The sequence below is a fragment of the Chionomys nivalis genome, chromosome 10 (genome assembly GCF_950005125.1).
Source record: "Chionomys nivalis chromosome 10, mChiNiv1.1, whole genome shotgun sequence".
Lineage (NCBI taxonomy): Eukaryota > Metazoa > Chordata > Mammalia > Rodentia > Cricetidae > Chionomys > Chionomys nivalis.
In genome coordinates this window covers 81,030,619-81,055,818 of record NC_080095.1, presented here as the reverse complement: position 1 = coordinate 81,055,818, position 25,200 = coordinate 81,030,619, and the positions used below count along the sequence as shown (strand labels likewise).

The following is a 25,200-nucleotide window of genomic DNA, read 5'->3' as shown; positions in this document are numbered from 1 at the left end:
CCTTGAACCTTTTGCTCCTTTTCTCGTGTGCCTACAAAATATAGGCACACACAAATGCAGAGAAGGCCTTGATGTCTATTTCACAAAGTCTCTCACACCATAGATAGACAAACAGCTCTTACCCCGAGATACAGTATAAAATTACCATGGATAGGACGGGGGTGAGAGTTAATTTGGGGAAGCCTACCAGAAACAGAGCAGAAACTAAGACTGTACCCTTCCACAGAGACAGTTGTTGTAAGGGTGCATAATCTACACATCCATATACTTCTCTAGAAGATCATTGAAAGTTCAGAACTGACCTCTAGCACATGAAAACTTCTAGATTAGAGACACAGATCCAAATGAAATCCACAAACTCCCATGTACTGGAGTCTGGTTTCCTGATGCATTCACTTCAAATCACACATAACACAGATACGAGGCTATTTGTTACGGCATTTGAAGATGGAGAAATACATATATCTGCAGAAAAGCAAACGTTCCCGCTGGAGAACGAACGACTCTTTTAGCCTCTGTCATTGCCACGTATGAGATCTGACTGGGCACTAAAGGTACTCGGAACCTCAGTTCATCGTGAGTAAGAAGGACAATAGCGCCTCTCACAGATCATATACATAATTCATAGGAAATTGGGTTTTTTGTTTTGAATGATATAGTTTCATTTATTACTATTATAGCTTAATAGCAACTAAAGAATAATTTATCCTTTTGCATATTTGTTATCCAAAATCCCATATTTTATAACAAATAGTGGAATAAAAATTAAAAGCTCTCAGGACCTTCATCTTGTTTCTTTGTGGCAACAAGAAGGCGAGTTTTCACGCAAAGTGTAACAGCCTAACCTAAGCACATGGTTAGGAGTGACTGTCTGTTCTCCATGCTACAGCTTAATCCCTTGGTGCTTTGTTTTTTACACGCCAACTACTTAATGGGTGTTCTCAAATATACCACTGTTACTTAGGAATCTATAGTTATGTTTAAATTATGTTTGAATGCCAACTCTATATCAATATTGAGACTGGTCAAATGGATTCAATAATTTATCTAAAACCTCAATGAAATCAAACAATAATTCCTTCTTGATATGAAAAACCACACACATTTGTTACCATAGTCATTACTTACATCCAACAACTATTATAGGAATGGGGCATGTCTAAAAAATTAAAAAGAATTAAAATTTAACACGTCTCTTTCCAGCCATGAGTCATGGGGAGCTTTGGGAGAAACTAGAGAAGACAACACATTCTAGTCACCCTCTACGTGGCTTTGCGAAGTCACACCATTTCTCCCTACCTCAGCCGATTAGGCAGAAACTGGGAGACCAGAACAGAAGGCAACAGGCGCCAGCTGCGAGAAGAGTCAGAGCTCAGACACTAACGCCCTTAGGCTTGGGGTGCCCTTAAAGCTTGGGGTACCCTTCTCATGCAAACAAACCTAAATGAATGCTAAAAACATTAACCTTTAGACCTACCCTTAAGACAGAAACGGGACAAAATAAAAATTGTAAGGTCGCATTTAACTTCCTAATCTTAAAAGGAGGATGCCAACAGGTCTTCTGCCTCTCACACAATACCGCTGTATGTAGGAAAAACATCTTCTTAAAGCTATAGTTCCCTTCTAATCTAACCACCTCAAGATCCTAACTCTCAAGAGCCACTTTCCCAACCTCTTCTAGATGTCAATCAACCTGTCATATCATTTTGTTTGTGCCACAGAAGCAATCACCTACTTGCTGCTCTTAGGTTCTTAGTGATCAAATGGTAAATTACTCACACTTGGCTTCAGCAAGAACAATGGCACCAAACATTAATGAAAAAGAAACAAATCTGAAGGAAACCGATGCAAGCAGCTTCTCAGCATGGCTTGATACTCCAGGAGAAGGACTCACATACAAAAGAAAATGAACCATACAGTTACTCGGCTCTTGAAGCAAATTGATGAGCATGCATCACACCCGTGCCTCCTGGCCCAGTTACCATGCCTGGAAGGAGAGCAATCTAGATAGCAATGCTTCTATTACCATTCCAAGGGTCAAACTGAAGGAACGCTGTGGCCTTTATTAAAAAGTAAATGTACAAACTAAGTGAAGGTCACTCATACTTTAAATATAGCCATGAGATAACGATTTCATTGGGGACACACACACACAAAATCCTTCATTCTTATTTTTAAGGTATTTTAGGGAGCACTCATATAAAAGTGTTTAATAAACTATGTTAGTTAAGGAAAGAGATTATATTTTATATCAGGCATTGAAGAGCCTTTTACACAGATAATATATCTTGCAGAACAAGAAAAATGAGAAGAACATAGTACTTCTATCTTCTTAGACATTGAAATTTAGTGTTATAACTTCATGATCTATACTGATACCACATTCATGTGTTTGTACTTGATACACATGAGATTATGTGCCTAGAATACAGTACAGTAAAATATGACAAAATGCATAATTCTATTGATTATTACCCTTAAGTCATCTTTGAAGAAGTTGATTATAAAATAAAATTATATTATAAATATTTTGTGCTTTTAATAATAAATTTAAATCAAATATCTATTTTATTGACTCAAAACATCTTTGTGCTTTCTTACAATTTAAAAATGTTGCCTCATTTGGCAGCCTAGTTCTAAAACTTCAAGTTTTGAGTTTAGAGCTATGTGCTGCCATACCCTGGAAGACCCCTGTTGGTCAATGTCTTTGCCAATTATTAAAACAAACAAACAAACAACCAAAAGACAGACAAAGCTATAGTGACATATTCCAGTGAACACACAATCACCAGATGTCAGTAAAAAACTGAGCTCTTCTTATATTTCCCCTGTGCTCCTTTTCCCCGTGTAGCCACCACCAAGAACCACAAGCTGAGAGAGGTCCAGGTTATGCTGCTAAAGAACACATGGGAGAGGGTACGGACGCGCATGGGAAGTTCCTGCCACTCTTACCGAGTACTTTAACCATGTTTCCAACTAGTACAACCACAATTGCAGTCAAGCCACACATCCATGTCTTAACCACAGTGAACTTGCCCATCAGTGCTCCCGTGGGCTGGTCTTGGGCCCACAGCGGGGTGCAGGTGCCCTGACTGAGAAGGACAAAGTCACATTTGCTACCTTGATGTGCTCCTGCAGCTGTGCCTGATGCTGCCGTGTCAAGTTCTCATGCTGCTTCTGAAACTCCGCGATGAGCAGCTGCTTCTGGATTTGTTGCTGCTGTTGGATGAGAAGCAGCTCCTGCTGCAGCTGCTTCTCACGGACGACAGGATCCACCACGGGCATCATCATCCTGAGGTCTGTCCTTAGGTCTAAAGGTGAGATGGGCTCCAGGCCCATAGGAACCTCTGATTTCACATCCACTGGAGACCCGGGAAGGAAGACAGAGAAGGGGAGATGAAGATTGAGAAATTAGCACACACATAAAGGAAGGGGCACAATCACTCCTTTACACTGAAGGCAAGATGTGTTTTGTACAAAAATTTTGGTAAAAGGTCCCTGAGTTAAATTCACTCAATAACAAGTATTCTGCTCTGAATCTTTCTACAGATGTCTGTTTTCAAATAGATGGATTCACCCACAGGTATCAAAATCATTTATATATTAAATATAAAGGCTGAACCACTTAACAAATTTAAGCCACTGAAGACCAAGAAATGCAAGATGAAAAAAAGATGTCATACAAAAAGGGAACTTCTGTCACGAGTCAATTCATGGACTTATAAAAAGCCTTATAATCAGGACAGAGAGGAGTTCTACCCTAAGTTAAGTGTGCGATGCAATACATCGGCGTCCCTATCAGACCGAGGAAAGAAGTGGGAAAAATCTCCATCCAGATTCAGCTAATGATGATTAACCATAACAACAGGCCAAGTCCGCACACGAAGAAGTGAGAGCAGCCAAGTGTCTAATTACTGGCTCTTAAATAGTAATCATTTAAGTCGTGGAAACCTCATTCTTAAAATAAACAAGAAAGGAAGAAGTATGCAGGAACTTCAAGTAAATATTTAATCAAACCACCAAAGGAAAAATGTTCTGATGACCCAAATGTAACTTTTGAAGATAATATTTAAATTCATAAAATTGAATTGGATAATATATGTGACGTTTCTAGCACAATTTGAGTAGATAAGCAGGCTGCCCCACCAAAAGAAAGTTTTAGGTAGGAAAACCACAGCCCAAGAAACTCTCCAGATGTCGGTTGCTTATGGCTAACGCCTACTCTAATTGGTCAGATCCCATGCCGAATTGGTGGCTGAACATTCTGAGGAATACATCCACCCTGAGGGATTAAGTAAAATTTTGTAAAAAAGTGAAAGAGGTCAAGTTAAAGACAATGAGCTTTTTGGAAGCCGAGGTTATATCTCCTCAAAATTAGTGAACCACTACTCAGCTCTGACACCCAGCACAGACAGAAATAACTAGACATTTTAATTGCAAAAATATTCAAAGTACTTTAACTTTCTGAGAAGCCTAGGGAAAAGGTTCAGTAAGTCAACCGCAATATGCAAGCCATCAGTTTCAAGCTCTGCTCCAAAACCCAATGCTTGCTCCAGTTCCTCTACTCATACAAGCCTGAGAACACTGTTATCTGCACTGAGCCCAGCCCCACCACCACTAAAGCAGAGGCGGTCAGAGCAATGTAGTCAAAGGCTCACATGAGCGCCATCACTCACAGGGTGTGCAGGACACCCTTCAGGAAACACTGTTCATCTTGTCTTCTCTATTACATATAAATGGAACTTTTCTGTACATTAAAATAGTTCACCAATAATGATTAGCTAACCAATCAAAAGTGTAAAGCAACTCTTGAAATAAAATGATGATTTATATAAATATTAAAAAAATAAAAACAATTCAAAAACTAAAAATCACCTTCATTGGCAAATGATATAAATCACTAATAAAATGAAACATCACTACGTAGCTACAAAGAATCACATATGTGCCCATGTATATATGAACATGCATTTATGTCTGCCTGCATCATGTCCCATTTTAAGGTAAGAACATGATTGAATTATTTATTAAAAGTGGTACTTCCAGTTGGTATAAAATTGACAAAAATCAATCTAAAATTTGAACCATGAGATATTAAATAACTATATAATTTTATTCAGGTTTGCCACTTCTAGAAATAAATCATACAGAGACAATCCTAATGGAGAAAAACTTCAATTCTACATTGTTATTTGGAGATTTTGTTTTTTATTAATGTCATGGTCACCAACTAGAAGGAACACCTATATAAACTACGTCATATCCATTTGGCAAAAAACAAATGTAGTCATTGGCTGGGGACAAAGGTCAGTTGATCAATTCTCGCAGTACAAGCATGAGGACACTAATTTAACCCTCAGCATCTACATTTATTTGTTTTTTGTTTTTTTTTCCTTTTTGCTTTTTCGAGACAGGGTTTCTCTGTAGCTTTGGAGCCTGTCCTGGAACTCCCTTTGTAGATCAGGCTGGCCTCGAACTCACAGAGATCCGCCTGCCTCTGCCTCCCAAGTGCTGGGATTAAAGGCGTGCGCCACCACCGCCCGGCCAGCATCTACATTTAAAGAAGCAGTTGAGATGGTGTTGCAGGCTGCAGACCCAGCACCAGGCAGCCAGCCTGGAGTGCTTGGGGAACTTGAGGCCAGAGACAGATGCTGCCATACTGAGGAATGATGCTCAAGGTTGCCCTCGGGCTTCCCTCCACAAACGTGCACACATGTGCATATGCCTTCAGACGTAGAAGCATGCACACCCATTTACACACACACACGCTCAAAAACATATGAATCCCTAAGAATGAAACTATTAGAATCCTTCAAGATCAGTAATAAAATGGCAATAATACTGTGATCAGCAAACTGCACACACTGTTATGGAGCCCCTTAAATATCAGACATCATTGTAAATGTTGAGCCTCAGGACTTGAGGGAAAAACAAACAAACAAATCCAGTCATAACTACGCATGTGTACACACAGACACACACACACACACACACACACACACAGAGAGAGAGAGAGAGAGAGAGAGAGAGAGAGAGAGAATTGTCAGCCACACTAGTCCATAAATTCTTTGCATGGAGGACACAGGACAGGGCAGTGCTTCGGGTGAGAATCTGGCTGGCTCTACTTTCTTCAGCTTTCCATATTTCTTCTTTTTTATTTATTTAATTTAAAAAATTTACATACTAGCTCCAGTTCCCCCTCCTTCCCCTTCTCCTGACCCCCACCTTCCTCTATCCCACCACATATCCACTCCTCAAAGGGGGTAAGGCCTTCCTTGGAGAGTCAGCAAGGTCTGAGATACCAAGTTGAGGGCAGACCGAGCCCCTCCCCTGTATTAAGGCTGAGCAAAGTATCCCTCCATAGGGAATGGGCTCTGAGAAGCCAGTTCATGCACCCAGAGTAAGTCCTGGTCCCACTGCCAGGGGCCTCCCCAACATATCAAGTCACATAACTGTGACCCACATCGAGAGGAGCCAGAGCAGTCAGGTCAGTGTGAGTTCCCACAGCTGTCTCTGTGGTTTTCCCAATCACAATCTTGAGCCCCACCTTACTCAAATGATCCCTCCTCCTTCTCTTCGACTGAACTCCAGGAGCTCAGCCCAGTGCTTGGCTGTGGATCACTGCATCTGCTTCCATCAGTTACTGAATGTAGGCTCTATGATGACAATTAGGGTTGTCACTAATCTGTTTATAGGGAAAGGCCAGTTCAGGCACCCTGTCTACTATTGGTAGGAATCTTAGCTGGGGTCATCCTTGTGGATTTCTGAGAATTTCCCTAGGTGAAAAATCCTTCATCAAAATCCATATTTCTTAAAATTACTAGAAATATTCATCACTTCTGCATGTTCCACATCTACATAGGTTTGAAGATCCCAGATTGGGAATTATTAAGTTTCTGTTCTATGTAGATTTATTGTTTATTTTCAGGGCTTAAAGGAAAACTCTCAGGTATCCTGTTTAGAGTAGCAAGGCCTCACGTGTAAATGCTTATGAGTAGCAATCTAGCTGTATGGCACACATGCATGCATGCATGCACTCCTGCACCAGCAATCTAGCCGTATGGCACACATGTGTGAGTGCATTTGTGCAGCAGCAATCACACTGTATGGCACAAAGCATGCATGCATTCGAGCAGCAGCAATCACACTGTATGGCACACATGCATGTGTGCACTCCTGCAGCAGCAATCTAGCCATATGGCACACATGTGTGAGTGCATTTGTGCAGCAGCAATCACACTGTATGGCACACATGCATGCATGCATTCAAGCAGCAGCAATCACACTGTATGGCACACATGCATGTGTGCACTCATGCAGCAGCAATCACACTGTATGGCACTCATGTGTGAGTGCATTTGTGCAGCAGCAATCACACTGTATGGCACACATGCATGCATGCATTCAAGCAGCAGCAACCACGCTGTATGGCACACATGCATGCGTGCACTCATGCAGCAGCAATCACACTGTATGGCACTCATGTGTGAGTGCATTTGTGCAGCAGCAATCACACTGTATGGCACGCGTGGGAATACGTGTGAGCACACTAGTGCAGACATGTATCAATCTTTCTTTGCTGATATTGGCTATTTTTCAATGTGTCGACCAGAAGTTTGAACTATAAATACTGCATGTAGCAGTTTAATGATAATAAGAAATGATTTATTAATACACAATGGTTTGGCAAACAGTGACTGCTTAGAACATTACTCTTGTTCAAGCAAATAAAGTGTGACAAGTCTGAAGACAAGACAGCTGAGTAGGTAGACCCTTAGCTGTAACGGGCCACGCACACCTTCTGGTCTCTCCCTTAGCTGTAACGGGCCACGCACACCGTCTGGCCTCTCCCTTAGCTGTAACGGGCCACGCACACCGTCTGGCCTCTCCCTTAGCTGTAACGGGCCACGCACACCTTCTGGCCTCTCCCTTAGCTGTAACGGGCCACGCACACCTTCTGGTCTCTCCCTTAGCTGTAACGGGCCACGCACACCTTCTGGTCTCTCCCTTAGCTGTAACGGGCCACGCACACCTTCTGGTCTCTCCCTTAGCTGTAACGGGCCACGCACACCGTCTGGCCTCTCCCTTAGCTGTAACGGGCCACGCACACCTTCTGGTCTCTCCCTTAGCTGTAACGAGCTATGCACACCTTCTGGTCTCTCCCTTAGCTGTAACGGGCTATGCACCCCTTCTGGTCTCTCCCTTAGCTGTAACGGGCCATGCACACCTTCTGGTCTCTTAGCTGTAACGGGCCATGCACACCTTCTGGTCTCTCCCTTAGCTGTAACGGGCTACGCACACCTTCTGGTCTCTCCCTTTGCTGTAACAGGCCATGCACACCTTCTGGTCTCTTAGCTGTAACGGGCCACGCACACCTTCTGGTCCCTTAGCTGTAACGGGCCATGCACACCTTCAAGTCAAGACCATGAAGTGATGTGAGAGTTTGAGCATTAACTCAGACTTTTCATGAGTCCAACCTAAAGCAATGTTGCTAACCATACACTTCATTTTCATCTTTAACAGGCCAGACTGTAGTCTTCAGTGTTTTTCATGAACATCTTAATAAGCAGAGGTCAGAATCTTAAGCACAAAGCATAAAATAATTCAAAAGACCCTTGGGTCTTCTTTATTGTTTAATAAACTATAAACATCAATCCCTTAAAATTCTTCAAACAAACAAACAATAAAACAAGATAAAGAATAAAATCCCCCAGTGCTCCGAAACAGTTACAGCAGACCTCAAAGAACAATCTGACTTCTTAACCTGTATCCCTACAGAAATGATTGTGTCTAACCGCCTGCGTTTGTTCACAGACTAATCACTAAATTGTGAAAAATCACCCTCAACTTACAAAAACTGCCCTTGATTATAAATAATTGCCCAGGACTGAGAAAAAGCGGCAGGCAAGATCCCTGGTCTTTCATCCAATTTATTCAGCAGTGATCCACATTCCATTTGTCTAGACTAAATATAGCAGCGTTTAGACAAGAAATCAATAGTGCTCGCTGAGAGCAGGGCAGAGGCATGAATATTTCATCCAACATGAAGAGCAGCAGTAATCAGCAGAGTCGCAGCACTGGCCGGGTCATCTTCCACCGGCCACGTGGACACCGCTCGTCTCTGTTATTCACACTTGTACCCTCCAGAAAAAAACAAGAAAAAGTCACTTTTTTGTGCTCTTCAGATGTTGACACCTGGGTCTTCAGTGTTCCATAGGCTTCGAGCCTCCAGAAGCCACTTCTTGCCTAAGAAAGAGGCTGACCTGTGGGAACCTGGCTGGAGACCTGGCTGTCTACAGTCTGCAAGTAGGAGAGAGCCGGTTCCTCCAAAGCTTCATAGTAAGTTGGTTTTTAAACTCTTCCAATGAGTCTCTGTGATATGACTGGATGTTCTTAAACACATCTTGTCAAGCAAAATTCATCATAGCCAGCGTCCACACTTCCTCTCTAGTTTACCCCCGCCACCCCTTCCACTGATCATAACATGGCTTTAAACTGTCCCTTAGCCTGATGTTCTCTTTCCTTATTAACTCAGTTCAGCATACTTTCTTTTGGAGTATATTCTAGCCTTCTTGTGCTAAATACAAAAGCAATAAAAATCAGAACTCTGATGTGACTGCCCCCATTGCCAGACCTCACAACAAGGTGCATATGAGCTGGGGTTGGACAGAAGCAGGCAGGGTGGGTAAGTTTTACGAACTGGAAGAGGCATGGATGGACACACAACTAAAAAAAAAAAAACACAGCAAGCCGTTCTAACATGAGGAGTAAACAGGACTAAATTAAGTTTGTCCTCTGCTGTGAGTATCTGGGGCTCTAAAGAGAAGAAATGAACAAACCTGGATGTGCCTGGGGGGACTGGAATGCTTGGACGATGGACTAGGAAAAAGGGTCTCCCTCCACACATCACCCCCTCCCCCATTATTCTTCTAGTTCCTTACCACAGTCATGGATTAAAACTCTGGGGAATAGGAGGGTGATAAATACCCAAGACCTCGACAGGCAGGATGCTGGGCCGGGGTGAGTAAGGTCAAGTACTGAAGTCTTTTGCTCTCTTGCTCTCTTCCAGTCCATGAGAAGTAGTTTAAATCACCTTGACATTTTCCTTTTGTGAGGCTAGCACCTCTCACTCATTTGGGAATAAACAAGGCCAATCTTTATATTTCATTTAATTTTTTTTATTCCTTGTAGGTTGTACCTCACCACAGCCTGAGGGCTGTTTGAACATGGCGCCGTACCCCAGCCCCTTTTCTCAGGATTACACAGCAGCCCGAGTTCTTAGGTTCTTTTCCCTTGAATTCCATTCCTCTTTGTATTGTTTTGTTTTCTCCAGGGTCCTCTTTGGCGACCTCTTTCACTTGTTTCCTTCTATCTAAACACCGGCTCCTGATGTTGGCTCTGTCAGTAGAGACCTCACTGTCCTGCCCTGACTTCCTGTGCAACTGCTCACTCTTCTCTGCTAACCACATTCAATCACAGGATCCAACTAATCTCTCCATCACCAGTGTCTGTGTCCCTAAAGCCGCCCTTTCTCACTGGAGCGCCCCTGAGGAGCCTTGGTCTTTAGCTACAAGTACAAGGAAAGGCCTAAGTGCATGCTTGGAATGGATGGATGGATGGATGGATGGATGGATGGATGGATGGATGGGTAGACGGATGGACGGATGGGTGGGTGGACGGGTGGACGGATGGACGGATGAACGGATGGATGGACGAACGGATGGGTGGATGGATGGATGGATGGATGGATGGACGGACGGACAGGTGGACGGATGGACGGATGGATGGATGGACAGACGAATGGATGGGTGGACGGATGGATGAATGAAGATGAAACGCACAAGAGAACTGTGGTGTCAGAAAGGTGTGCAGAGCTGTGTGACTACAGTCACAAATGTCAACACACCCTGTGAAAATTACAAAGCCACAGTTACTGGGCTTTTTGACCCTTTGAGTTCTAGATCCTACCAAGTCTTTGCTTAAATTATTGGCAAGTGAAAAGAATCAATTATTTGACTTAAACAAATAAAGGTTCAAAAACAATCGCAAAAGGGTTGCAAGGTGTCACTTGGCATTGTCTAGGTTTTATAATGATCATCAAATGAGGTAGGAGAATGTAGATAACACTAGCTTATTGTCTATTATTAGTATTTATAATATAATCATAAGAAAAGGAAATAAAAAAATGAACAACTCCTCAAACATTAAAAGGACAATTTTCATAAGAATCCTATAAATTAGTTTGCCTAGAGAGGCACAACTTTCCCTCACAGCGATTGTGATCAAGTCATGAATGCCTTTAGTTTCTCGAAGTGCACTAATACATGGCATAAATGCAAAGAAAATAAATTCAAAAGGCAATCTTGGCTTTGATTTACTGTTCTCTTATTTCCCAGGGGTCTGGACAGGAAACAAAAATAACCACAAATGACTAAAATATCAGTAGTCCTTGAAATATCAACATTTAAGCTAAAGCAGGCTAACTTTTTAATCAAAGGCTTTGCTATTTTGATTTACTTAATTCAAACTCCCTCTCTGCAAATATGCTTTTGAATTAAGCAGTCATAACAAACCATAACACAAACATGAATTGCCAACTAATTTGTAGAGCACATTTAATTCTGTCTATGCAAAAAACACAGCTTTCAACTCAAAGAGCAGGAGAGACAGTTTATTATAGAGTCCAACTTGGGTGACCATGGCCTGAGAACACAAATTGGGGTTACCCTAGATTCTATGTTGTAATGTGGAAGCAATTTCATGAAGTTTTTATAGTAACAAAGCAAAAAGCCAAGAATCAAGGCGCTTTTCAAATACCTTGTTGGAATCGTCAGAGAGGCAGTTGCGGCAGGAGAGGCAACTTTCCCATTGGCCTCGGATGCTGTCTGATGACAGTCTCAGCCTTTTGGTTACTGGAAACTAGTGCTCTGCTAAGTTACTATGTCCCAAGAAGTTTTATCTATTTGTGAGAGGGTGTCAGTAAAGATACAGAGGCGGGCTATTCAGAGTCTAAAGTTAGCCACAGGAGAAGATAATTAGCCTCCATAAATACTAATTTCTTTTGTTCTCTGTCCTTTCTCCATCCCAACTATCCCATTCCCTCAAGTTCTCCTCACCTCTCCCCTTTTTGCCTCTTCCTTCTCCCCCCACTCCCACGCTCCAAATTTTGTCAGGTGATCTTGTTTGTTTCCAGTTTCCAGGTGGGTCTATATATGTTTTTCTTTGTGTTCACCTTATTACTTAGCTTCTCTAGGATCATGAACTATAGGCTCAATGTCCTTTGTTTATAGCTAGTATCCACTTATGAGTGAGTACATACATTATTTATCTTCTTGGGTCTGGATTACCTCACTCAGAATAGTGCTTTCTAATTCCATTCATTTGCATACAAAATTTAATATGTCATTGTTTTTTACAGCTGAGTAGTATTCTAATGTGTAAATGTGCCACATTTTCTTTATCCATTCTTCAGTTGAGGGGCATCCAGGTTGTTTCCATGTTCTGGATATTACAAATTAGGCTGCTATGAACATAATTGAACATATGCTTTTGTAGTATGATTGAGCATCTTTTGGGTATATTCCCTAGAGTAGTATCACTGGATCCTGAGGTAGGTTGATTCCCAATTTTCTGTGGAACCGCCACACTGATTTTCAAAGTGGTTGTACAAATTTCATTCCCACCAGCAATGGATGAGTGTTCCCCTTGCTCCACATCCTCTCCAGCATAAACTATCATTGGTGTTTTTGATTTTAGCCATTCTAACAGGTATAAGATGGTATCTCAGAGTTGTTTTGATTTGCATTTCCCTGATGTCTAAGGATGTTAAACATTTCCTTAAGTATCTTTTGGCCATTTGAACTTCTTCTGTTGAGAATTCTCTGTTTAGTTCTGTACCCCATTTTTAATTGTCTTATTTACAATTTTGATGTCTAATTTCTTGAGTTCTTTATATGTTTTGAAGATCAGTCCTCTGTCTGATGCGGGGTTGGTGAAGATCTTCTCACACTCTTAGGCTGCCTTTTTCTCTTACTGACTCTGTCCTTTGCTTTGTGTCCAGACGCTTTTCAGTCTCAGGAGGGCCCATTTATTTATCGTTGCTGTCAGTGTCTGTGATGCTGGGATTATATTTAGGAAGTGATCTCCAGTGCCCATGCATTGAAGACTACTTCCCACTTTCTCTTCGATCAGGTTCAGTGTGGTCAGATTTATATTGAGGTTTTTTATCCATTTGGACTTGAGTTTTGTGCATGGCAATAGATACGATCTTCATTGAGGGAGCCATTATAGGGTTAGCAGAAACCTTGGTCTAGCGAAATTCCCAGGAATCCACAAGGATGGCCCTGGTTAAGATCCTAAGCAATAGAGAAAAGGGGGCCAATCTTGACTTGCCCTGTAGTCAGACTGATGAATATCTTAAATATCCCCATAGAATCTTTCATCCAGTAACTGATGGAAACAGAAGCAGAGACCCACATTGGAGCACTGAGCTCCCAAAGTCCATTTGAACAGTGGAAGGAATGAGAACATGAGCAAAGAGGTCAAGACCATGATGGGTTCACCCACTGAAACAGTTTACCTGAGCTAATGGGAGCTCAGCAACACCAGCTGGACTGCGAAGGAACAAGCATAGGACCAAACTAGTCCCTCTGAATATGGTTGACAGTTGTGTGGCTGGGGCAGAATGAAGGGCCACTGGCAGTAGCACCAGGATTTATCCCTACTGCATGCACTGGATTTTTGGGGAACATATTCTTTTTGGATGTATACCTAGATATAGTAGGGAGGGCCTTGAACCTTTCACAAAGCAATGTGCCTTACCCTCTCTGAGGCTTGGATGGGAGTGAGGTGGGAAGGTATGTAGAGGAAATGGAAGGAGGGGAGGGAGCAGGAACTTGGTTGGTAATTTTTAAAAATCTAAAAAAAAAGAAGATACCAATTTCTCTACTGCAGTTCTATCAGTCTTTACAGACACACTTCTTAGGAATTCCCATTGGCAGGTTGAAAGTTTTGCCATGCATGTTAGTCTCTTACTATCTGAGAACTGAGTAAAAGTTTCATTGGCTCTGTGTACTATGGGGAAAATCAAGCCTGTTTATGCCACTTTATAAAGAATTTGAACTAAGAAACTAATCTACAGTGTTTTGTAATTTGTATAAAAATGTAATCTGAGGCACAGGCACCAGCAAATGAAACCCAGAAGAGGCAGGACATTTAGTCTTTTAAGTGGATAATAAAACCATTAAGTAAAGAGTTCTTTATTCAGTTAAACTCAAATTTCATCTGAGATTGGGAATAAGATGACTTCCAATAAAAAAAAAGGACCCATAACAAGAAGTAAGACAAACTCACCTTTATCCATGTATCTGTGTAAGATATATATTTCAGTTAGACTGACATTTGCAAAGGGCTAAGATATATCTTCCCCATGGAAATAAGACATTAGATGCATAGGATACCCTGATAATGGCAGAACCTAGTGCATTACATGGTATAACATATAACTTGATAGATATTGGTGGGAAAAAAATGCCTCTTAGCAGATACTGCCCCTTATACCACTCTATGAGCAGACTACACTTAATATTTCACAAATAAACTCAAAGTGTATCTTCAACCTTCCATCAGAAACTCTCAGTCTTCCTTGGGGAGATAGCTCTACTGGGAAAATATGTGTTATACAAACGTAAGTACCTGGGCTCCATCACTAAGACCCAAATAACAAGAATGGGTGTAACCTCTGTGCTTCCAATCCCAGGGCTGCAGAGGTGGACACACTCAGATCCCTAATGCTAAGTGACCAGACAGCTTAGCCTAGCTGGCAAGCATCAGAACAGCTTAAAGACAGTGTCTCAAAAAAAACAAAACAAAACAACAACAACAACAAAAAACAAGGTAGAGGTTGTCCAGGGGATAACATCAAAAGCGGTCCCATGTGCACATACATACATGAGTATGTGAATGCCCCACATGATTTTCCCCACTCACAAACATACACACAGAAAAACATACATCAGAAAATAACACATATCTTAAAAGACTATAAATGGGTGCTATCTTCATAGATAAAACAAAACCCTGTTTACAAGAAACAATTACTTTGAAAACTTAAATTTAAGACAATGTTCACTAAAATGTTCGAGACACCCAGGAGAATAGAGTTAGAAGTTCTGCGGGACTGAACTCACCGCTCTGTGGGCATATTCTACATTTATTCTGCTAAATTCAAACCAGAGACAATTTATGCTACTGCTCTTTCAAATAACATAAAATTATCATCTTGGAAAAATAATATTTACAGAATTTAAAAAATACTGAATACATTTATACCTTCTGCGTGCAATTTATATAAAAATAATGATAAAACCAAAAAATCCTTCAATGATGTGTATTCAACTTGGCCATGCCCACTTGATTGACACCTGCCATCATGTCCCGGCCACATGGGGGCACCACTTCGGCTTGTAAAGGGAAACACCACAATCTTTTCAGGAATCTCATTGGATAGGAGTTTTAAAACCCATGAGTCTCAGGAGCCATGTATACTGATAACATGTCACTTCCGTAGGCTGCTTCCAAGTTTGCCTTCCAAATTTGGGCAAGGATAAAGTAAGATACCCTGATGTTGGGGGAGAACTGGCTTTCTTCTTTCCATTATGGCACCTGATGCAAAGCGCTTACCATGTCCCATACACGGCGTTGAGTGGGTTACAAAAAGAACGGTCACCTTCTTTATGCTATCATGAAGCTGTGATTTCCTACAACCTGCCCAATGGACGCTAATTTGACATTCCTTTACAGATAAGAAAAGCATAAGCCATCAAGCAATGTGGCCAAGGGCACCCGGACCAAGACGTGAGGCAGGAACCAAGCTCACACTGCGGTCTCTGAAGCCTTGGTCCTTACCCTGCATCCCGAGCCCTCCCCTGCTCTACTGAAATGCCCTCCTTTGCATCTAGAGCCTAGGAGGCAAGCATTAACGTAGTGAGAATGAAAACTTTTTGTTAAAGTATTGCCTCTCTCTATTTTTAGAGGTGAAGAAAAGCTTTTGCTTGTACCTGGCAACACATTCCATGGGGAGTTGTGTTCTTAAATACAATTCTGCATATTTTGACACATTTGTATATTTTCAGGTAGGCTTAACACATCTTTCTTGGCATGTGTATTTTAATGCTCTTTTAAAGAAATAATTCTGTACTTAAGAATTCCAAATATAGGACTTCACTTTATTTTAGCTTTTATAGAGCTAATTCTTTTATACATTCTGTGGCATCTTACCCATTTCTCCTTAGAGTCAATGTCTAACCATTTCCAAGCTGATCCATTGACTTAGAGGTACAGACTGTCTCGGGTGATGTCATTGTTGCTACTTCCTTAACAAGATCCCATTTGGACGAGTTTAGAGGCAGAAGGATAGAATCCTAATTAATTGCAAATGATGTTTAAGTGCATTTATTACTCACATATTTTAGGGTTTTTCATAAATTTTAGGGTTTTCTTTCCAACCAAAGAAAGTAGTAACAAAAAATGATGAAACATCTGTTTTGTTTTGTTTTGTTTTGTTTTTTGACAGTGTGAGAAAGGATTTGACAGGATAGTCTTTAGTGATGGATTGCTTTCATATTCCAGTGCTTTTTGTTTCTCTTCAATACTTCTTATGTTCTCTAAGAGAGAGAATTACTGACCATAAAGAGACATACTCAATAAATAAAGAGGAGGATCTACCAAAAAGTGCCTAATGCTGTCAAAAACTGACTTTTCAAATATATAAGTATAGATCTGTTCATCAAATAAAGATAACCATATTTGGCAAAAGAAACTGTAATAATACTTCATGTGGTTTCTCTTTCATTAGAATGTGTTTGAAAGTCTCTATTTCTGGCCGATCTCATAGTATCTGTTTATAGAACTAGCCTGTATGGCAAGGGCTGCCAGCATAGATTGCATCTGAACATTTCAGCGAAGCCTCAGGATGACTGGTCTGAATCTGAAGTAGAAACTCAGCAGCCATACATCTATAGGGAATTATAGAAAGCACTAATGTGCAAGGGAAATCTGCAGGGCAAGAGTTGCTAGACCTTGGTCCATGAGATAAATCCAACCTCTCACATCTCATTTTTAATATTTGTAAGCCTGTGTTAATAAGACTACACTTTACTTTGTGTGTGTGTGTGTGTGTGAGAGAGAGAGAGAGAGAGAGAGAGAGAGAGAGAGAGAGAGAGAGAGAGAGAGAGAGAGAGGCATGAAAGGGTCGTGGGGAACCCTCAGGAGTTGTTTCTCAGGCCCAATCTACCTGGGTTTTTTTGCTTGCTTGCTTCAAAATTACTTTTATTATTTTATATGTATGAGTATTTTGCCTGCATGAATTCCTATACCTGTTGCCTGTAGAGGCCAGAAAAGGTCATGGATCTCTTAGAACTGGAATTCCAGAAAGTTGTGAGACACTGGGTATGACGTGAGAATGGGATCCAGGTACTCTCAAAGAGCATCCGGCACTGCTAAGCTCTGAGCTGTCTCTCTGCTCCCATCCTGTTCTTGAGACAGAGTCTCTCACTGGGACCTGGGGTTTGTTAATTAGGCTGGGCTGGCTGAGCAGGCAGCCTTGGGAATCAGTTTGTCTTGCTCTCTCCACTTCTGGAGTTACAAGTGCTTCTCATGATGTCCCACATAAGTTCTGGGGCTAAAATTCAGGCCTTCCTAAGTGGGTGTAAAAATTTTGAGAGAGCTAAAGAGAGAGAGAGAGAGAGAGAGAGAGAGAGAGAGAGAGAGAGAGAGAGAGAACAACATCTATTTCATAATGAAGAAGGATGCTTAAAAGAAATCCTATACTAGTTCAGAATTGAATATAGTAGAGGGTTATTTATTTAGGGGTAGACTCACAGATCACAATGCTCTGCTCGAACAGGAAAGAACAACCAAAATGACACAACCGGAAGAGAGAGAGCAGACACATGCTTTATATCAGTATATATAGTGCGGGTAACTTGAAGGCTACTGCTACAGGAATTCCTACAGCACCTCCCCCTTTTGTTTAAATAAGAGAGTTCTAAGGCTAACACAAAATTACATACAATAAGAACAAATATATCAAGCAAGAAACATATGATAAATGTTCCAATAATTATCCTATCCTAATGAGTTTAAGTCTTATATAATAAATAACTTGGCCAAGTCATGAGAGGAAAGTAACTACAACTATCTAGTCTTCCACTCCATCAAAGATCCGAGAAGGGAAATAATATTACTTGAGTAAGCATGAAGTGTAATCAAGCAACTTCCAAAATGTGCAACAAATGACAGAGACAACAGGCTATCTGGGTAATCATCCAAAGTCTCATTTGCAATGTTGGAGCAACCAACTTTGGCTAAGGCCTAAAGTAACTGACAGACTATTTTCAGAGGCAAAAAAATTTTCAAAACCATCTTACCCTGTCTTGGGAAAATTTGACAGTCTTATTTCTTGTATCCTGCTTGTCCTGTCTGGACAATGTGCATTTTTGTCAGTGGTAAATGCATGGACAGTTCCTTGCCTAAAGGCCAGTTTTGTCTAGAAGAAAACAAGCTCCAAGTGGAGTGTCTTTGGTGCTAAACATTCTCTCAGGAATAGATTGGTGCTGTCAGGGGCAATCATGTCTCATGTCAACAGAACCCTAAGTTATTTAAATGTCATATTCTACAGCTCTTTGAAGTGACTGAAGATTACATATCTATGCAGAATACAATTTCTATGTATCTAAAGAAAATATTAAACAATCTTTAAACAACTGTATAATAAATTAAGACAATGACCTCAAAATGTAAACAATGTATAAGTATCTTGTCAGAGGTAGAAATGTATATTGCAATATGAAAAATATATAGTAAAATTGTATCAATATACAAAATGTCTTGAGCAGAGGTAGAAGCATGCATGCATACAATGACAAAATAACTTTGCCTAGGTATATAATATTGTAGACAAAAATAGGAACATATTTAATATAATTTAAGTTTGTATCAATATACAAAAATCTATACCAATGTAAATAATAGCTCACAAGTATTCACTCCATCATAACATGAAAATTATGTAAAATAGAGATTGTTATTGATAAAGTTTTCCTGGAACACAGCTAGTCACATTTGTTTATGTCCACAGTCAGACCGGAATGTTATAGAGTCAGCATGGCCTTCTATCTGAAACATTTATCTTCGACCTTGACAGACAAAGCTTAAAGGGAACCCACAGCCGATCTTTCTTCTGACCCTCTGGAATTCCCTGGTGCCTTCAAATGTTCATACTTCCCATGTACTTTGCTGCTTTAATGAAGAAAGATAAACATTATCATAGTTTATTTTGTCCCCTGAATGATACACAATTAAGCAAGAAATATGCTAACAAAGAAATCTGTGTATGAGACGCTCTGGGGATTTCATTGTTAGTGCATTAATTCTGGACTTTATGGCTTACTCTTCATTCCAGCACTTCACTAGGAACCGACATATAAAGACTCTCAGCGTTTTAAAATGACTAAGGTATGCTGACCACCAGCTCGGAGTCCTGACAGAATTTCACAACAGACACAGGAAGGCCTTACCATTCAGTTTTAATTTTATTTCAAATTTACAGGAGAATAATGAGCAGCAAGCATGACAGAATATTTTTGCCCATACCACTTTTACTTGTAATTTACTTTTATCATGCGTGTATCTGATGTAGTTGGCAGGTAAGACACACACATCCTGGCACATGCATAGTGGTTATATGGAAATGGTTGTCTCCTTTCTACCTTTTGGGGGTAAATAGTTTATCTGCTGGGTCATTTTACTGGCCTTCTCTCTTCCTTCCTTCCTTCCTTCCTTCCTTCCTTCCTTCCTTCCTTCCTTCCTTCCTTCCTTTCTTTCTTTCTTTCTTTCTTTCTTTCTTTCTTTCTTTCTTTCTTTCTTTCTTATTTTCTGAAACACAGTTTCCCTGTGTAACAGTCCTGGCTGCCCTGGAACTCACAAGGATACGCTCGCCTCCAAGTGCTAGGCTTAAAGGTATGTGCCACCACCATCCAGACCCTATATTACATTTTAGATACTATTTTCTTTATGCTTTTTAAAACACAGTAAATGCTAATTTAGGACAGTCCAAGGAAAGACACTATGCAATGATCCATACTAAAGATTCAGTTTTGTCTTCCTAATGTAACTATTTTCAACAAAGTAGAATAATGAATTTTACAAAAACTTTGTGTACAGCAAACACCCATTAACTTAAAATTCTCTTTAATAAAGGGCAGCTCTGAACCATTCATTGTTTCTACACAAACTCCAAGCTTACAAACAAACATTCCATATAATGTTTTGGATCCTGCTGTCTTAGTTAGGAGGGCAGAGTTTGTTTCAGTTTACAGCTCCATATGACGGTCTTTCACTAGGGGAAGTTGGGATAAGGGTACAAGGTAGGAACTTGGAGGCAGGAGCTAATGCAGAGGCCATGGAGGGGAGCTGTTTACTGGCTTGCTCTCCAAGGCTTGCTCAGCCTGCTTTCTTACAGAACTCAGGATCACCAGCTCAGGGCTGACACTGCCCACAATGACCTATACTCTTACACATCAATCAATCAAGAAAATCCACCATAGGCCCACAGGACAATCCGATGCTGGCATTTTCTCAGTTGAGGTTCCACCTTTCAAAAGAACTCCAGCCCGTGTGAGGTTGACGCAACTGGTCAGCACTGTCCAGGCCATGTCAGGTTGACACAACCGGTGGGCACACTCCAGCCCGTGTGAGGTTGACGTAACTGGTCAGCACTGTCCAGCCCATGTCAGGTTGACACAACTGGTCGGCACACTCCAGCCCGTGTCAGGTTGACACAACTGGTTGGCACACTCCAGCCTGTGTCAGGTTGACACAACTGGTCGGCACACTCCAGCCCGTGTCAGGTTGACACAACTGGTCGGCACACTCCAGCCCGTGTCAGGTTGACACAACTGGTCGGCACACTCCAGCCCGTGTCAGGTTGACACAACTGGTCGGCACACTCTTGCGCACACTCTTACGCACACTCTTGCACACACTCTTGCACATACACTGAAAATGACAAAACAACTTACAGAAACCAACTTTTGAGTGACATTTACAAAGAAGTATCAGAAAACTAAACAATGCTGTGCACATTGAATATTTAAGGTTTTGTTTCTGATGTATAAAGGTCGATTTAGTTTATACAAAGCGTTTTAAAGCACATTAGAGTTTTAAGGAGCCCTTACAAGGTGCTCAGAGCTGTAGTGGACACACACTTGCCTTTACAGCAACAGACACAACACGACATCACTACAGACTTTCTTGTCTCAAACAAAATAGTGTAGAAGTGTGTGGGAAAGCAACTAACCAAATATTCTTCCACATATTGTAGTTTTAAATTAATGTAACCCAAATTCACAGGAAATAGATTGCTAACCACAGTCTTTAGTCAAACCACCCAAGCCCAAAGGCTTCTATATATTTCCTGCAACATCCACAATGCAACTGGGATGTCCCAGTGGAGCATAAACCTGCTTGAGAACTTGCTTGTTACACAAAACGTTAAGACCCATGTTGTTAGGATCATACTCTACACCCACAGTCTAGAATCTGTAATCTTTCAAATTAAAAAAAAAATTGCAGTTAAAGAAAATGTAAACAATGCAGTCACTCTCTGTCTTAACACTCGCAGAGTTTCCCAGGCTTCTCTGAGGCAGCATACTGAAGAAGCAGAGTCAGGATTCTCGGTGACTCCCAGTGAGGTCAGACACTTCAATCAGTCCCATCCCACCCTTCTCCATGCTGGATCTGTTCAATAGGGTTTGCTACTCCAAGGCAAATTTAGCACAGTCCAGGACACATTCATAGCCACAGTTCAAAACTGTTTACGGAGCAGGTGGGACTGTCAAAGCAGATGTCCTTTAGCTTAAATGACACAGCAAATCTAAGAAGATGCCGTCTTCAGCAAAGACCAAGAAACATCAATCAAACCGAGGAACCAGGGGATGAGATGTATCCCTGCCACCGGCTACGTTTCTCCTCTGAGCAACTCAGCTTCAGGACTATGTGTGCAAATCCAGCTTCCAACAGGACTAAGTGTGCAAGCCCAGCTTCCAGCAGACCTGTTGGGAGCTGTGAGCCCCCAGGTCCTGCATTTCTTGTAAACAACTTGTTTTCCCCTGATCTGAGTGCCTACAGCTGCTCTAAGCACGAGACCCTCAGGAGTTCCTGATGGCAGGAGAGTGGTTTCTGGTGAGCTTGACTGGGGCGTGGCTATCTCTATATAAACTGCCCCTGGACACAATAAAGGGGGCATTCTTGGGGCATTCCTGTTTCAAGGATGACCCATGTATTCGTCTCTGTGTGTTTGTGTGTTTCAATCTCCAGCCCCTTGCCTGGTTCATGAACTGTTTAGTGGTGCATAGAGCACAGATGTGCGGCGTGTGCTACACAAGCCTAAGTGTGCAAGCCCAGCTTCCAGCAGGCCTAAGAGTGCAAGCCCAGCTTCCAATAGGACTAAATGTGCAGGACTAAGTGTGCAAGTCCAGCTTTCAACTGGACTAAGTGTGCAAACCCAGCTTCCAACATGAATGAGTGTGTAAGCCCAGCTTCCAACGGGACGAAGTGTGTAAGCCCAGCTTCCAACGGGATGAAGTGTGTAAGCCCAGCTTCCAACAGGCAAAGTGTGCAACCCCGGCTTCCATCAGGACTAAGTGTGCAAGCCAAGTTTCCAACTTTAATGTGTGAAAACGCTTTCTTGTTTTTCCTCAATCTCTTTCTTTGTATTTCTTTTTCTGTCCAGAAGGCATCAATTGGCCTCCCTATCAACCTTCTTTTAAATCACTGGCTAATCCCCAATATCTTGTCATCTGTTCTCTTACTTATTGGCTAAATCTCACTATTTTGCCCACGGACCGAGGAGGACGGTGACAGAAAAACCATGGGAGTCTGTAGTCTCAGTCCTGATCTTTTCTAGTCTGATTCCTGGGTTCCTCATGGATAAAAGAACTAAAGCCAAGAGTGGAGGCTATGATCAGCAGTTTCTCTCTAGTGCCAAGGTTCCTTCTTTCCCACCCGTAAAATTACATGTGTGCATTATACATATGTGCCCTGTTTCACGTCTTTGTTTGAGTTGTATCTGAAGAGGGTGTTCACTGTTGCCTCTGTTGACTTCTTCGGGGAAAACAGCAATCTGTGCTGAATTAGAAGCTCCTTGTCCTAGTGCTCCTAAAAAGGACCTCACTCCACATAAGGAACAGTAGAGAATGACTCTCACAGTCCTCAGGTAATGCACGGTTCCATTGAAAATCATGCTAGCACAGACTTGGCCTGAGATACAAAACTCAATTCTAGTGAAAACAAGTTTCATTTCTCGACCGTGCTGTTGGGAAACTGCTTGTGAAAATTTCCGTTGTGAGCAGCAAAGCACTGCTTTTGCTTTCTCTGTTGCAGTGAAAAGATATCTTTTTCTGAAAGAGTTGATTCACGGGAAAGTAAAATGCACAAAAATAGCAACTTTTTATACCCCATTACTTATGAAAAAAGAAAAATTTAATTTAATGTTATACCATAGAACAATATAAGACACATTTTGAGGAAAAACCCACAACACTATTCTGATCCTATTAAATGTGATGGATATTTGAGGGAAGATAGATCCCTTAATAAAGAAACACAGAATTGCAAAGGTATCACTGAAAATAAGTTGTCCACATCATAATTATGTAACTATTTCCTGTGTTGGTTAACATAGACTATGTTATTACTTCGAAGGGCTTACATAAACTTACAGAAACATCTCCAATTTGTTCTTATTATTTCGGTTTCGCAGCTTCCAAATGCACCTATGTTTCCTTTGTTGGCTGAAGTGGTGAGAATCCTGCTGTTTTCTAGACACACCCCACACAGGACAGCTGTTGAGTCCTGTTCACCAACGGAAGGGATGCGCTCTCATTGGCCGCAAGTCAATACTGTGTTTCTCATCCCCACTGTTTTGGACATATGCTGGCCCAAGTAACAATGGCAGACACAGCAAACTGCCCCTAGTAAGATGCTGGCAGACACAGCAAACTGCCCCTAGTAAGATGCTGATGAAGTCATCTTGCAAGAAAGACAAGTGTGGATATTAATATGTTAAGAAAAAAATTATTCTAGAATAATATCTCTTTGGAAAACATTCAGACTCCCAATTGTAAATTGTATTCTAAAAAATACCACGGGACAGTTTTAAAAAGACACATGGGTTTGATCAATATCTGTGCATTTGAGATGCAGATGAGACTTAGCCATAACTCATAAACACCATTTAAAATGGTATGGGAACATAGAAAAATAAAAGCTTGAAGTTGAATTTATAATAATGTTCTGGAGAAAGGAACTTCCCAAAAATTTCAAGATCAAAAAAAGCACAATTTATAAATGTAAGTTCTGGTATATTTCAATAAATAATATTAATAAAATATTAGTACAGACATGGTATCTCAACTAGAAAGAGCAGAAGTAGAGACCAAATGGCTATCCCAAGCATGCAGTACAACATAGCAGAGAGCTCGGGGCATTTTTTAAGGTATTCGTGAGGATGACAAAGGAAAAAATTTAAAAAATTAAAAATAAAGTCCCCCTTAAAATCCAATAATTGTAATTTAATGGAGCATGTTACAGTAGTATAGAGAAAACCTTTTATATTTACAGACCATTGACAGTCGTGTTAACAATTCATGATAGACCATGAAGTCAAATAAATGTATGCATGAAAGAACTAACTCAAATGGATCATGTATCAAAAAGTTCAGAACCATAACTCAAGTTCAGGAAGACAACACAAGAGAAAATTAACAAAACCAAAAACACAGGTAGGTGTACAGAGGAACTAGATGCATTTCACTACAGCAGAATCAACAGATGTTCCTAAACACAATACCAGCACCCCACAGAATGGAAGACGATAATTTTTAAGCTGTGTATGTGTCTATCAAATGAATGTAAAATAAACTCATATAATTCAACAACAGAATACAAACAACCCAATTAAAAACAAGCAACAGACTTAAGAGGACAATTTTATATATAAAAGAGCAATAAAGAATTGAAAAGTGTTCAGCATTATTAGTCTCAGAGAAATGCACAGAAAACCACAATGAAATACCAGTGTATATACATCACCATGGAGTATAGAAAGCACATAGTCTAACAAATTCTGTCAACTACTTA

General features: G+C 40.9%; 1 protein-coding gene across 2 annotated transcripts in view; it reads right to left on the bottom strand.

The window, feature by feature from the left end:
- Window positions 1-25,200, bottom strand: part of Hdac9 (histone deacetylase 9) — a 474,463-nt gene that overhangs the window by 355,386 nt on the left and 93,877 nt on the right. For both annotated transcript variants that reach the window (XM_057782117.1, XM_057782116.1), the window contains one exon: window positions 3,121-3,362. In XM_057782117.1, the coding sequence (XP_057638100.1) occupies window positions 3,121-3,362 (242 nt within the window). The remainder of the gene's footprint in view (window positions 1-3,120; window positions 3,363-25,200) is intronic.